At 35.9% G+C, this 16,751-nt stretch overlaps 1 protein-coding gene across 2 annotated transcripts in view; it reads right to left on the bottom strand.

Moving 5' to 3' along the window:
- TPR (translocated promoter region, nuclear basket protein) overlaps positions 1-16,751 on the bottom strand; it is a 61,231-nt gene that overhangs the window by 22,278 nt on the left and 22,202 nt on the right. For both annotated transcript variants that reach the window (XM_028531074.2, XM_036015928.1), the window contains exons 21-39: positions 16,261-16,401; positions 15,142-15,307; positions 13,931-14,097; positions 12,840-12,992; positions 12,300-12,416; positions 10,997-11,200; positions 10,705-10,889; positions 10,119-10,266; positions 8,357-8,494; positions 8,126-8,257; positions 6,851-6,981; positions 5,545-5,755; positions 5,143-5,286; positions 4,587-4,785; positions 3,417-3,622; positions 3,154-3,215; positions 2,398-2,606; positions 1,102-1,374; positions 754-902 (exon numbers count right to left, since the gene is read on the bottom strand). In XM_028531074.2, the coding sequence (XP_028386875.1) occupies positions 754-902; positions 1,102-1,374; positions 2,398-2,606; positions 3,154-3,215; positions 3,417-3,622; positions 4,587-4,785; positions 5,143-5,286; positions 5,545-5,755; positions 6,851-6,981; positions 8,126-8,257; positions 8,357-8,494; positions 10,119-10,266; positions 10,705-10,889; positions 10,997-11,200; positions 12,300-12,416; positions 12,840-12,992; positions 13,931-14,097; positions 15,142-15,307; positions 16,261-16,401 (3,135 nt within the window). The remainder of the gene's footprint in view (positions 1-753; positions 903-1,101; positions 1,375-2,397; positions 2,607-3,153; positions 3,216-3,416; positions 3,623-4,586; positions 4,786-5,142; positions 5,287-5,544; positions 5,756-6,850; positions 6,982-8,125; positions 8,258-8,356; positions 8,495-10,118; positions 10,267-10,704; positions 10,890-10,996; positions 11,201-12,299; positions 12,417-12,839; positions 12,993-13,930; positions 14,098-15,141; positions 15,308-16,260; positions 16,402-16,751) is intronic.

Below are 16,751 nucleotides of genomic sequence, written 5' to 3'. Positions count from 1 at the left end.
ATCGAAAGTGTCCATTTATATTTACTTATAAAATATAATCACATACCTCTTCATTAATATAAAGCTATGAGCATTAGTTATGCTAATGAAATTAATTTAGTAGTCTCAACGTGTGACAGTAAAACAATTCATTACAATTTATCCTCAAAAAAAAAAAAAAAAAAAAAAAAAAAGGAGTACAATTTTGGTTAACTTAAGAAAAAGATAGTGCCCTGGCTGGCGTAGCTCAGTGGATTGAGCTTGGGCTGAGAACCAAAGTGTCGCAGGTTTGATTCCCAGCCAGGGTACATGCCTGGGTTGCTGGCCATAACCCCCAGCAACCGCACATTGATGTGTGTGTGTCTGTCTGTCTCTCTCTCCCTCCCCCCCTAAAAATAAATAAAATCTTAAAAAAAAAAAGAAAAAGAAAAAGATAGCAGGTGGCAGTTTAAAATGTCCATGAGACTATAAACTTTCTCATTCTTTGAGTTAAAAGAAAAAAAGTGAAAGGAATTCAACAGGTTTTGTACCTACATTTTTAGAATTTAAATGGGAGCTAATTCATTCAAAGATATGCGAAGGATACAAATACTGTAGGCAACAGCAATAATACCTGAGCTGTCAGTGGGAACTTTGAAGTAAGTTAAGAGTTTTCTGGATTTGGGCCCCAAAGGCCCATTCACCTCATCATGCTGTAACTGAAGGGGTATCTTATCTTAGCTCTACCGATAGAAGAAAAAAAAAAATCACACACACAGAAAGACCTTTACACACCTCAGTGCCTACAGGCGTAACACTTTTCAGTTTCTTTGGAAGAGGCATTTCCACGGTGTCATCCGAGACCTGGTCTGATGCTTCTATGGTGCTATCCTCTTCCTCTTCACGTGTTCGCTTCGGCAAAGAGGAACTTGGGGTAGCTGAAACTTTGAATTTGAGTCTTGATTTAGTGCCTGATAATAACCTCAATTTAGGCAAAGTTAACTTTAAAAACTAAACACATTCATCCAGTCTAATACCTGGTGGAAAACAAGCATGTTCAAAGAATACGTAAGACATGTATTATACCTAAGACACTGCGAATGCGCAGGCCTGCTCCTAACTTCATTTGAAAATTCATCTTACCAGTGCCAAATACTGCTGTGGAAGTAGAAGGCCGCTCAACTGGCGAACTCTGAACCACCTCTACTATGTTTGGGGACAGCTCTTGACTGGCAGGCTCAATCTGGGCGTGACTCTGCTGAGTGGGCTGCACGAAGGCTGTGGCCTGTGTCTGCTGCTGAACAGTTAAGATGGGTTGAGGGATAGAAGGCTGGACGTTAGGGCTGGTGGAACGGACAGATCCACTTGTGCTCCCGAAAACTGGAACGTGCTCCACAGGCCCTTCTGACTGCATAGCTGAAAAGTAACGTAATATTTAATGTGTTAAGTCTTCTATTCTTACCAAAGCTGAAATTACTGTCCCTGTTCTGTGTTACAGCTGACATCCTGAATAGTTATGTGTATACATACGTCTCTTTCCACTCACTAGAGGGTAACGTATTATTCATTTTTGTATTGTCTGTATGACTGATAAAGTAGCTGAATTAAATAAATATCCAAAATGGTTTTTTACCTATTACCCTATTTAACTTATATAAAATTATATAATATACATGAAATTTAGAAGCTCAGAGTCAAATAAGAGTTTTTACTAAGCATTATTTTGTTCCTAATTGATATAAAATGACTAGTAAAGTTTAACTGGTACATTAATATATTTAAAAATCATTGTATTGAATGTAGCTGAAATAAAATATTCTGCTTTTATAGCATATACACATTATATATTTCTAAATACTTAAGTAATTTACTGAATTCTAACATTTGTTAAGACAAGAAGCCAAGGAAATTGCATTTAGTAAAGTTTTACTAAACATCTACCTAACTTGGTGTTGAATGAAAGGATTAAGTAATAAAAATTCTTACTCTTTCAATCTAGTGGAATAAAAAGGCATGTATTTAATGGAATTGTACCATGGAAACATAGTGGAGAAAGCAATTAAAAAATCAGATAATTTCAATGAAAAAGTGATATTTGGGTTCAACCAGTGACTTACTCTAGTTTTCCAAAGTGGATTTCCTATCTTCTTAGCTGTTACAAGTGAAAACTTTGGTCCTAGAAAAATGTGCCATATACTGATAGGGGTGAATTTCCCCCTTCTTCAGTTAAAGACCCGACAAAGTAAGAAGGGAGAAAATTTGCTGCATTAGTAAGTATCCTGGGAGGTACTCACTTGAAAATATTAACTGCCTACTTTAATGATCACATCCGACTTTAGTTTTAGTGGAAGTGTCATTTCTCCCTAGAGTTACTGTCACCCTCCCGTAACAAATCTAAACAAGCAGGCAGTCCACTCGTGTCTGTACTGCTTTACTTACCTTCCTGCGACTCCACTTGTGTAGTGGGCATCACGGTAGCTGTTGGGGTAGTAGTAGGGTTTGTAACAGTTGCAGGTGTAACCATGGGGCGGATACTAGCCCTGGGTGTAGACTTATTCCCGGCCATCGCTGCGGCTGTCACTTTACTTGGCGTAGAGACAACAGGGGTTGGCTTGATATTCGCTGTTGGTGGGTCTGATGTGCTGGCACTTACAGAGGAGAAAGTACAAGAATGATTGAATTACATAAATATTCCTTATAAAGTACATACACTCTGTCAAAAAAACAAAGCACATGTATTTCATGAAGTGAGTGCTTCAGACCTAATTTTTTCTTCCCTAACATTGCTTTGGGTAGACTTTTGGTAGATTAAAACAAACAAACAAACAAACAAACAAACAGTGAATATAATTCTACAGTTTTTGTTCACTAAATATTTCAAAACTCTTACTGAAGAGGTTTTGAATTTAAGCATTAACATCTGTGCAGGAAAACTCAACTGCTGACCACTTTATCTAAGTCTCAGCCCAGCCTCTTACATTTGTATGTTTAACATCACAGGGAGAATTGGTAGCCTATGTGAAACGTCAATCACAAACTAGATGATGAAAGATGTTTTCTTTGTCACAAAACTCTACCTGAGGGACATACTTTCTGTAGTAGAGTACAAAGATTTGTTTTTTTCCCCAAAGATCTCTATATCTTCCCCCAACTTTAAAATAAAAATGGATAGAATAGAAACAAACTAAAACTCACATTCCTCTTTCGCCAGAAGCTGGAGTTGTTTTCAACGTGATCTGTCTCTGCTGTTCTGGGACCTATAAATAAAAGAAAAACTATGGATTACTGAGCCTATACCACAGGATTCCATCGAACAGGCCCATCAAAATATGTTCACTCTCTCTGTATTTTTGGTTTAGCCAAAATTCACTGTGATAAAGGCTTCCCAATCAACAGACACCTTCAAGTAAAATGTACAAAGAGATTTGTCATTGTGACAGAATTAGCTAATCAATCACCTTATTAGTAGGTTCTTGAGGCTCATCTCTCTGCTCAAGGTGTCTCTCTTGATGCTCCCTGAGTTCTCTTTCCAAGCGACTAATTCGACCTTCATATTGTGACTTAAGAGCAGTCATACGAACATCTAATTCATCCTTCTGCTGATCTAAGGCTCCGTTCCTTTGTTTAAGCTCTTCATTTTCTTTAGTTAGCTGATCTTTTACACCTAAAGAAGTAAACATGTGATCCTATTAATATTATAATCAAAACACTGAAAATAAAGAATATTTATATACCTAATAGACAAAGGTCATCAAATTCTATTCTTGAACTTTTATTAATACATTTGCAATAATTCTAATACTTGATACATCTCAATAGGTGAGGTTCTAAACATGTTTTTATTGCTCCAGTATAAAATATATTCCAACATAAAAATAGGTGACTTTTCCTAACAAAGATCAGATAAAGAATTCACCATAAACTGCAAGTCCTTTTATATGGCCTTTAATATTTCAATGTATATTATTAGATGCTAGAACATTATAAATTACACAACTTTCATTTCAAACCATCTATTGCATATACTCAAAAATAAGTAACTATTTTTTTCCATCTTATTTGTTACTGGGACACTATCTTAGAGGTCATTAAAAAATTGCTCATAATAAAACCCAGCTGATTTGGCATTGTATTTACCTACTAAGCAGGTGGGTAAGCAAGTTACAGTGAAGCCCAGTGTGTAGCAACACTGGGCTGCTCTGAAATAGCCCCTGAAGGGCTGGAGGGGCCCTCAGTGCAGTGAGGCACAGAAAAATCCCTAGGCTGGTAGGAGCCAGTGTTCTTCTCCGGGAGTCTACAGAGGGCCTGTGGACGGTCCACTGTAGACTCAAAGGACCCCCATCAAAAGGTCTCGATAGTTACACACTGAAGGAAAAAGGTAGCAGTACTCCTTATCTATTTACCACCAGTTAACAAGAAAGACTTCATATACAAGTACCACCTCATTCCTTGAAAATTAAGATTGCTCTTGTTTTATGTCCACTTAAATAAACCTAATACTTAAAACACACACTACAGAGACATCACTTTATAATATTTACTTTTTTCTTTTCCACTTAATTTTAAGCCCACATCAATTAACTAACTTTCACGATCAAGTTTAAACCTTAAAGTATCCAGAAACCTACCAGCTAAATGTGCAATTTTTGATTTTGCTGCCACAATAGCCTTTCTGGTCTTTTCCTCCTTTTCCGTTATCTGCTGTCGGAGCTGCTCCTCCTGTGTGGTTCTGTCTTGCAGATCCTGACGAAGCCGTGAAAGTTCGGATTGAAGCTGCACAGTCTGTTCCTGGAGATTTCTTGCTTCCGTCTCTTTTTCAGATAATGTCTTTCAAGGAAAACAAAGTGTATACTATGTAAATCAATCAAATCAACATAAACTGCATGCCCTGCAGACTTAAAATGTAAAGCATTATTTTGCTTATTTAAGTGGAAGTATAAAGTGTTGATCAAACCAAGTAAGTGAACGCTTGACAATGATCAGACATTACTTACAGACACGAGTTATTAAAAGTAAAAAGGATAAAATATACATTTTCATATGACAAGTGAAAATGTTAATATTTAACATATATTTCTTTTTTAAATTCCTTTTTATCACTAAATAGTATTTTGTTCTATTTCTTTAGGCATTCAACCAGGAAAGAATCGGGACATACGCCCGCACTATGTCTCACACTCATACCTTCTGCAGATGCTCTACTTGACTCTCGAGCGATTTTGACTTTGTCTCAGCTTGGTTAAGGGTTTCTTTGAGCTCCTGCATTTCCTGGACTGACACATGGTGCTCCTGATGGTCTCCAGAAGACAGAGCTGAGGCCTCATTGACCTGACATGACAATAAAGAGGAATCTTAAATAACAATATCATAAATTAGCTAATATTCACGTTTAGAATCTAAAAATCGATAATCAAAATTATGAAGAATAAGATTTTTGTAAGTCATCCTCTTTGTTCAGGTCCTTGGCCCATTTGCCTGATATATAAAACTGTGCAAATTGTGTAGATCAAAACTGTGTACCTCAAAAAATGTTTTATACACACACACACAAAGTACACATATAATAAGGAAGTCACTTCAAAATACCTTATCTTGTTGTGCTTTGAGTTCTTCATATTGAGTCTTGTACCTACGTCCAATTTTCTTAACTTGAGTAATAGTTTTGACTTTTTCTTGGATATCAATTATTTTGGCATCTAAGTCCTTTTGGACACTTTCCTTTTCAGTTCTTACTTTATTTAAATCTTCCTTTAGACTCTGGATTAAGTTCTGGTTGTTAGTCAAAGATGCATTTGATCTAAACAAAAAAAAAACAAAGACTAAGTATATGAGATTTTCAAGTTTTAAAATCCTTTAATTACATTTTTATTGTTGCGTTAGTAAAATTTTTATTTAAAACTCCTATAAAACTACACATATACTTCAAGAGATAATTCGTCAACTTATGAACCTGGGGTCTATGTAAAGATCTTACTTGCTCATTACACACAGGTTGCACATAGCCATGTTAGAGGAGAAAAACCGAGTCAAACAGTCAAGTAGCATGCACAACTTTACAGAGTAAGTGTCGGTACAGTTTTTAATCCACATCAGTCCGATAGCAAAATCTACACTCCATGTGATTGGGTGTTGAGTAAATGCTAGGTTTTGTAGAGCATATACAGTTGTTCTTCCATTAAAAAAACATTTTAAAAATGTAAACATCATTCTGAGCTTATAAGCCATACAAAACAGGCCTGTGGGGTAGAGCTTCCAAACCCTGTACTTTAACATAAACGTAAATCAGATTACCCTGAATTAAGAATATGGGTTTAACAACTACTAACTATAACCTTAGGTACCTTTATGAATCTTAGCTTCCTCAAGCATAATGTAAATAGGGGCTATGACATGGACAACTGACATTAAATCTTTAAAAAAGTAAACCATAAACACTAATTTTAATATTCAACTTTAAGGACAACTTAATATTCAACTTAATATTCATCTTTAAAAGGACAAGCTCATAAAAAGTTGTGACTTATATACCTCACTGAAATCTCTCAAAATAGGTTCATAAATATATTTTAACCAAAACAAAAATAGAAACCAATTTGCAAAAGTTATTTTGACTGTTCAGAAGATAAACATATTAAACTTTAGACTTATACCAACTGAGGAGTTTTTTAAAAAAGTAACAAAATATAGAGAAGTAATTTGTATATGAAGGCATAAAATAAACCACTCCATGTTGGCTCCTTAAGGTAACAAAGGGAAAAGTCACATGTGAAGGCCCCAACATTTTCCATTCTTTCTAAAATCAGAAAGGACACGGGGGGGAGTCTCATAAAGAGTGGAAACAAACTTCTTTAAGATTTCACATTTTCTACACAATTTAAGGCTTTCTATATACCTTGCAATCTCAGCTTTAAGTCTCCCAACTTCTTCAGTTAACTGTTGAATGCGCTTAGTATGAACTTCCTTTTCAGAAAGGAGCTTCCGATATTCTTCTGTATCTGGATCTTTCTGTTGATTTATTAGATGCTAAAACAGCAAAAATGCGTAACACCATTTTATAAGTTTTATCAAATTAATGTGCTATAAAATAGAAGAACACCTAATTATTTTTATATTAGGTATCTTGCATACACAGTAACGAAACACCAAAAACTACAGGATAATTTAAGAACAAAGCTTTAATCCACTTAGTTAAAAAAGTCTAGCCAAAATGGAAAGGGAAAATAAAATGTCATTAACTATTCATTATACAGATGTGGCAAAAGGTTTATAGTTGTTCATATGAAAAATCATATAATAATTGATAAATAATACAAGAATAAATGCTGTTTTGTGTACTCCCAACTGTAAACCTACTTTTGCCCCACCCTGTGTTTTCATAGTTGCAAACAAACATTTCAGAATAGTTACAACAGAACCAAATAAAGAGACCCCAAAATCTATAAGCTTTTAATAGTAAACACCTAATTTCATTAAAGTAACATTTACAAGAAAAAATGTTTCTAATATATTATAATCTAGAAAAAAATGAAAATCCTAACTATAACTGCCTAGGAAAAGCAGAAAACTTAATGGGCTCTTAAATTCTACAGTCCTACTCAGGTAACAATGGTGACCACTCACTTTTCTAGGTAGCAGGTGATGGGTGACCTGTTTTACATTTATTATTTAATTTTTGTAACATGGAAAGTAGTATTACAGCCTCATTTTTACAAACGAGGAATGCTGGCTCCTAAGATTAAGGAAGTCTCACAAGTCACATAACGAGCACACGGCGAGGCGGATTTGCATCCTTCTGACTGAACACACAGCTGCAGTTTCCAACCATACTATGCGATGCGGTTTTGTCCCCCCTTCAAAAGGTTGCCAGTGAACAAATCTTCTCAAAGTGCTTCGATAACCTACATACATCCATTTTCTCATGTACGCAAGTATTTCAGAGATAAAGTAAAGTCCTAAATTTGTAATTAAGACATAAACTAGCTGTTTATACAAAACAAAATATGACCAAAAAATTTAAAAACTAAGTTGCATGTACATGTAACATATTAGACTTTCATGTTAAAAACAGTAATTTTCACCAGTTCGTCAAATCATTTATCTCCTTAAATTTCACCGTTTTAAAAAAAGACAACATTTCCACGTTCAGAATGGGTTTAACCGCACTGACCTGATTACGGGCTTTCCAACGTTTGACATCTTCTTCCAACAGCTTCTTCTCTGCTTGCAACATGCCACTCTTCTCACTGAGCTCAGCGTTGGCTTCTTGTAAAGGTAAGATATCTAACTCCAGTTTCCTCACCTAAAAACAATGCCGATTTGTTTTTAACACCTGATGGATAAATTCACTTAATTTTAACAAAAATAACATGCTTCTACTCTTGACTAGTAAGTTACAAACCTTTGCTTGCATCTGTTGTAGCTCCTGTTCCAGCCTCTCCTTTTCTTCCCGTAGCATCTTATTGGTCTCCATAACCACATTCATTGTCTCGGTTTTCTTCATCAGTTCTTCATGCTGGGCCATTGTTTTTGCAGTTACCTAAAGATTTGAAACATGGGTATACACCAACATCCAACAATAGGTGATGACCTATCTTTTCCTACCAGTTCTAATCTTCCCTAGAGAATTTAAATGTCAACTTCTAAAACTAAAATTTTGAAAGTTTTACATGTTTATTTTTCTGTGATGCTTGCTAAGTACAAAGAGTTTAAACAAATGCAAGAAATCACAAAGATGAAAGTGAAAAGATACTGCAAACTCCACTAACAAATAACTCATTCTACCATTAGATAAAAACAACAATCCAGATCTCTGTCTCTCTCTATCCTTTTTCTTGGTGCAGTGAATTTATTAATAATTCTAACATGTTATTTTGGTCCTTCTTTGTTCAGAAAATCTTTCTCATTTCATTCAGTTGTTCCATCAGTTTGGCTCTGAGCACTTTTCCTGAGTATTTGTTCAATTGTAAAGAACTTTTTTCTGGTTCTCACTGAGTGTAATTATCCACCTTTTACACACGCACTTAGCAGTCCCCTAGCCATTTTTCAAAGCCATGGCTCATGGTTACCATCCACCAGTGTTCACAGTGGATAAACGTTCTGTTATTTCTGACATGTGTTACTTCTTGACTTTCATTCACTGTATGTTAAAAGCTGGTTTTTCCCCTATAACTTGTTTGTGGGCTGGGCATCTTGTAGTATTATTTGTCTTCCTATAACCCAAAAGAGCAGCAAAGGAAGCAGAAGAGATTGAGTGAATATGTAACCTTTGTTAATAACCCTGATTCTGCTGCTTTTCCTCCAAGTGAAATAGAGGGTCTGTTTATTATATCTATGATGGGACATACTTGAACTTGGATTGCTTCCTCAACATGATGTAATTCTGGAACTTTTAATTTCTTTATGAAAACATATATTCCAAAAATCTAACTGTTCACTTTCCTGTTTCAATGTTTTCTCTCTAGCAGTCATTCCAACTACCTATCAGTTAAAAATAGAGAAATGATTCAAGGTCTTAATTGCCTCCCTTCAAGATGTGGGGTTTTGTTACTGCAGCTCCTCAGAATGAGGTCATGCAGGAAGTTTTTGGGTGTTAGCGAGGGTTAAAGAGTTGAGCTTTTGTTGAGACCATCCATTCATTGTAGCATCTTCTTTTCCTTTCTTTGGTTGATAGATGTTACAATTTTTTTTGCTCCTTTGCTGAGAAGAAATATTGTATTGCAGTCTCTATCCACTACATTACCCTAGAATGTCCAGATGCATACATAATGACAACGATAATGATTCAGATAACTGAAATGTAAGCACTTATTATGCACCAGACATGATTCTAAATGTTTCACATGTACTAACTCAATCCCAGTTATCATTATCTCAGTTTACAAATGAGGAAATTTCAGAGCAGGGAAGTTAAACAATATACCTAAGGTACACATCTAATGATATGAAGCTAGAATTTGAAACCACAAATTCAGCTTCATTGTGGTAATCTCATTACCACTAGCCTCCCTCTTAACACTAAACTGTATCAGTGTTTAATAATGTTTAATGAATTGATGAGCTTAGGAAGACTGCTCATTTCTAATTAAATTTTATGTTATCAGAAACTACAATCACTTTTCCACTTGATTTAACAACTGCTTCCGTAAATCCTGGACACACACCTGGACCTTCTCCCTCTCGGCGTTCAGGCTGTCCTGCAGCTCCTGCAGCTCCCGCTCCAGCAGTTCCACCCTCTGCCGGTACCGCAGGCTCTCGACCTGAGCCACCTCAAACCTCGTTTCCGCAATTTCTTTCTCTCGTCGTATAAATCTGCGAGAACATATTAAGATTTTATTTGAATAAAAAAATGACAATACTTCAAAACTTGGGTAATTTTAAGACAACAAGATCCATTCACGCTTTAATAACTATGTTTACATTAATAAATAAGATATTTATTACAGATGGTGGCTTTGGAAATGTGTATCTTTAAAATGATCTGAAAGGCATTTAGTTTTTCAAAGAACCCACGCAAGTTCTCACTATCAAACTCAACTCAAAGCCATTTACCTAAACTGGCATGTCTGAACGTCAGAAGCGACCACTATGTGGACGGCAGTGGGTCTGGTCTGTTGGCCAATAAGAGACAGTGTGAGCTGTATAACTAAACAGCACATAACCCCCACTTCTCTAATCTATACATCTGTCGTTAACACTTCACAGTTGTCACACCACAGAAATAAAGCATTAAGAATATACTGCATTTACCTGAGAATTTCTAAAATTTGTTCTTGCGATTTTCCTTCTTCACTGAAAGATATATTCAATGGGCCTTGAACACCTTCCTTCACAGAGGCAACCACCTTGTCACTTAATTTTTCAATCTGATCATGCAGTAATCTATTCTGTTTCTCCAGATCTTCACAGCGAGACATAAACTTGGAAACTTCATCCTGTAAGTCAAGACTGTCATTAACAGCAGATTTCCCCATGGACATTAAAAAGAAAACCCCAAACTTTTCAATTCTCCAGAACATTCTGTGATGATGTACAATACTACCTTTAACATTCTCTCTCTTTCCTCCCAAGAGGCTTTACATTCCAACAACTGTGACTCGGCCTTCTGGGCGGTTTCTTCCAAATGCTGCCGGACCGAGGCCATTTTGGAAACCTGCTCCTTGACGGCCTGCAGAGCTTCGACGTTAGCTGCGTGCAGCATCAGCTCCCGCTCGTACTTATTCTGAGCTTCCACGGCTATTTTGGCCTGCACGCAATCACATTCCCCACACACAAGTGATTAAAACCCCGATTTACTCAGTACAAAAGAAGATGCACATTGCATTATGTAAAATAATAAAAGTGGAGACAATAAAAATGCAGCAAAATAAATAATTAAAAGTTATGCTATTATCTATTTAATGAAAAGAACTGGCTCAAATGAAACTTATGAAGACTACGTAGCAATTTGGGACAGATTTTATCAAATAAAAGCTAAATATAACTTATTTATGTAAAATATATGCATACACATGCAAAAACTTAGAAGAAATGAAAATAATTTGAAAACTGAATTATAGATACATTGTCTGATTTTAATTTCCAATGTTATGCTGTTTGGCAATAAGAAAAGGACAATTTGTTTTGTCTCATTTACCTCTGAAGCATGTCCCCCTGCATGCCATTTTTAAAGCAAATGTGATATATATACACGTTATGTATATGTAAGCAATAAAGATGAGACCAAATAACTGGCTATTAATATACCAATGAACTCAAAATTAGAACACTAGTGATATTCTTAGATATTCATTTACCATTCTACCATTTCAATAATCCCCTGAACCGTGTTTTATTATTTTTTATTCATAAAAAATATAAAAAACTTTATCACATAAGCATGTGTGGGCCTGTGAGTACACATACTTAAATAATTTCATTCTATATTTCTTAAGCTTTATAAAAAGTGGCGTATAAAAATCTGTAACCTCAGTAATGTACTAAAAATGTTTTGCTAAGGAAATTATCTCTATCTCGTCCATAATATAGTTTCACAATCAGAACTAGTGGGTTACAACAATAAAAAAGTTTGCAAATGAGAGCAAGTATACATTTAATGTCCTTCTCCTACTTTTATATTTCACCATGTATCAAGATTGTTTTGTTAATGAGTATTATACTATTTATGTTTAGCCTTCCTCTACACTTTTCAACTGATCTTAGTCTAAGTTCCACAAAAGTGGAAATCACCTTGTATTTCCGTAAGCCTTGCCACCCCCAAACGGACATTAACAGACCCACAACTGCTCCCTAGGACCAAAGCTCACCTGTCGGTACTGTCAGTACAGAGAGTCAGAGACACTTACTTGCTCCTGGCAGTCACGTCTGGCTTGCTGTTCGTTGCTCAAAGCCGTGCTTGCTCTCTGAAGAGCTTCTTGTACTTCATTCTGGACACTACTGAGTGTTTTCTTTAATTCAGATAACTGAATTGAAAGAACAAGATTAAAGTCACAGTTAATTATAAACTTACTTTTAAGATACTGAAGGACAGATTTTTTTTAAAGCTCAATTAGGCCTTCTTATAAGTAATTTAAAATAGTTACAACCTGATATAATCTGCAAACTTACAGCTCCATACTCCCTTCCTACTAATACTTGCAGAAGTCTGTTCTCAGGCAGAGGTTTGTAAAAAGCAGCACTGAGACCTACACCATAATGCAGTCTTAAATAATCAAAGGCAACTTGAATAGATTTCCAGAGCAATGTAAAACATAAAACTAAAATTGTTGGGTTTGGGTTCAATCAGTATCTGTTGAGATGAATCAAATGGTAACTAATACGCTATTTAAAAGAATTCAAGTCCATGTACACACAGAAAGATTTATATGGTTAGTAACATAATTTACCTGCTGTTCCATGCTCTCTATGGCTTTTCTCTTGTCGTCCTGAAGTTCCTGTTTTTCCTTCTCCACTTCCATCAACTTCTTTTCCAACTGTGTCTGAAACTCAGCCGACTCTTTTAAACGAACTTCAATATTCTTACGTACTTCCTCTGTCACCTTCACCATCATCCCAACAGTAGGATACACATATTATACACATTTAAAATTAAAGAAGTACTTTCTCCAAATCTAAACTAAATTTGAAAAGTACTAACATTGTTTGTCTTAAAAAAAATCCATCAATAGTTGACTAAAGAGTTCAAAAACATTTAAAACTATAAGCATAATTTACCTCTCAACTTGGCTATTGGCCATTTTTCCCTTTTGAAGGGAAATTTCCAATTCTCATTTCTCCCTCAATCTGCATAGACCCTCGCCAACTCTGTCCTTTCTACGAGTGAAAGGACCCCCCACCCCCACCTGTTCTGATTTCCGTGATGCCAACTACAAAAGGATCTTTTGAAACTGTGGCCCTAGACTACTGTTATGGCCTCCCAAAATGAATTTTGTATTCTTTAATCTGCTATATTAATCTTGCTATTTAAAACAAATTGTATGTATAATATGTTGGGGGGATCATTTTACAAAGCATGACATTCAAAACACTTCACTTTTGGTTCTGGACCACACTTTTGATTACATGCCTCAGTACTTCACACTAGCCAAACTGTTACCCTCTTGAAGCCTTCCTGTCTTGGAAGAGGGTTCCTGCACACAGTAACTTTCTCTGACTGTCCAAATGGTACTTCCAAGACAGCAGAAAAATGCCATCTATTTTATGAAATTGTACCTGGTCAGGAGACAAATACCCTCACATACCTCCCACTCACATCAACATCTGACTTGTACCTTTCCCACAGAGATCATGCCCTCCCTTGTTTTACAAATTTTGTGGGTTGTTTTAATCTTGCTGATTACACTCAAGCACTTTTTAAGAGGTAAGCAGAAGGACATCAGCTCAACTCACCCTAACCGGCGTGCCTTACACACAGCAGGCTCCTTACTAAAAGGAAATGCTAACAAGTGCATTCAAATTTTATTCAAATTGTGTGTACCTGTTTTTCCTTGTTAAGGGATTCCTCTAAACTGGTAACCATGGCTCGATACTGCTCCACGTTACTAGCGCTTGTTCTGAGTCTCTCCTTCAAGTCATTCACCTGCTCTTCCATCTGCCGCAGTTGGCTCAGGAGATCATCCACATCTTCCTTGTTGCTGGGCTGACCTAAGAGATTTGACATTATAACATCCACATTTTAAATGATCTAAGAGACAAGTGTTATCAAAGAGTTTGTAAAACTGGGATTAAGGCTCAAATGTACAAGTACTTAACTACCTAGGAAGTATGTTTCAACCCATGCTGAATACCAAAATAAAAACAGCTATATAGTCAGTATGTTATGTCTTAAAAAAAAAATCAAATATCTGAAATCCTCTGTTACGGATAGTAAGGATATTTCACAGAGAAAAATACAAAATATTTCCACTAATCTGAGGAGGTGCTTGAGGGAATTAGCAGATTATTAACTTATTATCTAAACACCGCTACTCTAAAACGCCGAATCTTAATCATTTAGCCCAAATCCTTGGAAAAGGGAAAAATTGCACCCAAAGTATTTCTTATCAAATGGGATCAGTAAGAGAAGACTTTTAGGCAATCATACACATACTACATACATCTATATATTTATGTATACACCTATACATACATGTACACATACCCATGCAATTCTATCATGTTTTATATTTCTCTTCTAGTAAGAAATAACACCATATGGAAAGATTATATGGACACAAAAGCTTTGCATTTAAAATGGTATATTCCCAAAAGAAACAAAATCTAATGAAACAAATCTTTTACCTGAGGCTATCAACGAGCAATACTCAGGAAGACTGCTCTGAATGACAGCAAAAAATCAATTATTTCATAAACAAGCCTCACTATTATATATTTAACAAGTAACCATTATCTCCAAAGGGAGAGTTTAAAATTCAAACATGAGCCTTCAAAAGAAATGTTTTTCAAGTGTCAATAAGTGGTTTCCACAACTAGAAAACTGATAGGGCACCTTGGTCAGATGCTTGTAGAACTGCTCTGAACTTTCCGAGTCTGAAGCTCTGCTAATCTAGGCCTAAAACTGGGCTTTACTGCACAAAGTGTTTCTTATTCTCTTTGCTAGTACCCACGGGGGAAAAAAGGTTAGTTATTGACAGATGTTACAAATGTTTCCAAAGAAACACTTTATTACAAGTCTAATCACTTATTTACCTTTCCCAGTTCTCTGTGAGGACTGGGAAGCAAGCTGGGCTTCCATATTACTGAGGTGCTGTTTCAAGGTTGCAATTTCCTTTTGAGCATTTTTTAATAGTTCTTTTGTGTTATTATGAAGATTCGTCTCAGTATCCAGCTGCCTCTTTGTATCTAAAAGTTGAACCTATAAGAAAATATTACATTAACCCTACAAATACTGTTTTTAGATTCTTAAATAATTCGAGGCTCAAGTTAATCTTTTTACAGATTTTTAAAACTCTTGCCAAGATAGAGTAAGAGAAACCAGATTTACCTTCTCATCTGAAACAATGAACACACAAACGAAAATGGATACAACATATAAAACAGTTTTACAATTACGGGTTGACAGGATACAAGAAAGGCTAACTGTACAATTTCCCTAGCTTATTGACTTAAGAGTGTCCACAGGCTATGGCAAAGGGAAAGGGAAATAAGGCAGAGGCCAGCAAACCACCTGAACTGAGAAGGCAGAACTGAGAGTGTAAGAAGGCTAAATTAGCTCCAGTTCGTAAGATATGCTATTAGAGAGAACAGAGCTACACAGATAAGAATACCCTGGTGATTTGCAGAGGATCCCGCTTGAATATTCAGCAAAACTGATCAGTTTATGCATATGAAATCACCCCAGACAAGGGAAAGAATCATCCGGAGAGACTGGGGTGCACAGAGTGTCAGGAATAACGCCTACTCCCAGTAGCCAGACTGAAAAAACTCACAAATCTATGGAGCACTAGGGACCAGTACCCAGGAAGGTCTAAACTCAGTCATGGAGAACAATTTGTTCGAGACTGAGCACTGCTTTGGGCCTGCCTAATAAATCATAAAAAGTAACACTCAAGAAAAGCAAACTTCTTTCAAGTAACTTTCCCATATCCCAGAGTAAAGTTCAAGATTTTCAGGAACAGAAAAATATCCATCACCCCAGTGGAGAAAACTCACAATTTATGGCACCCAATAAATATTATTAGGCATATAAAGAGGCAAGAACAACTTGAGTTTGTAAGAAGTCTCATCAAACGTAAGACAGCAGTGTGTGCATGCCCGTCTGATTGTTGACCACAAATCTACAGATGTTCGGAATCCTGACAGACTCACGTCTAGGTTTCGAGTAAGCGTATGCCTTTGTTCCACCTCATTTTCCAACTTCTTTTTTAGATGAGATATCTCATGTTCCAGTTTTTCTATCTGGTTACTAAGCCTTTGTTTGGTTTCTGTTTCAGATCGCTCCAGTATTCCCTATGGTAAAGAAAAGATTTTTGGTTATGTTTAAGAAAAAGTCAAAAAAGCAATACCAATTAAAGGATATAGGGAATTATAGAATCAAAACCCATTTCTACATTAAGATCTAGGACACTAAGAAAGTTATTTTGACATTTTACATATTAAAACATCTACTTAATAGGGAAAAAAGAAAAACATATTACAATAGCCATTCAGATTTCTTCAAGTTTTAAGGCAAAAAATAAAACCCACAAATTTATTCTTGTAAGCAATTCAAATTGCACAGCCCTTTTTAAATATAGACAGACCTGAAGATCAAAACTGCCAACTGCATGAATTTCAGGTCTTTTTCAAAAATTACTTAG

Source organism: Phyllostomus discolor, chromosome 14, assembly GCF_004126475.2.
Source record: "Phyllostomus discolor isolate MPI-MPIP mPhyDis1 chromosome 14, mPhyDis1.pri.v3, whole genome shotgun sequence".
NCBI lineage: Eukaryota > Metazoa > Chordata > Mammalia > Chiroptera > Phyllostomidae > Phyllostomus > Phyllostomus discolor.
This window is presented reverse-complemented; position numbering and strand designations above follow the sequence as displayed.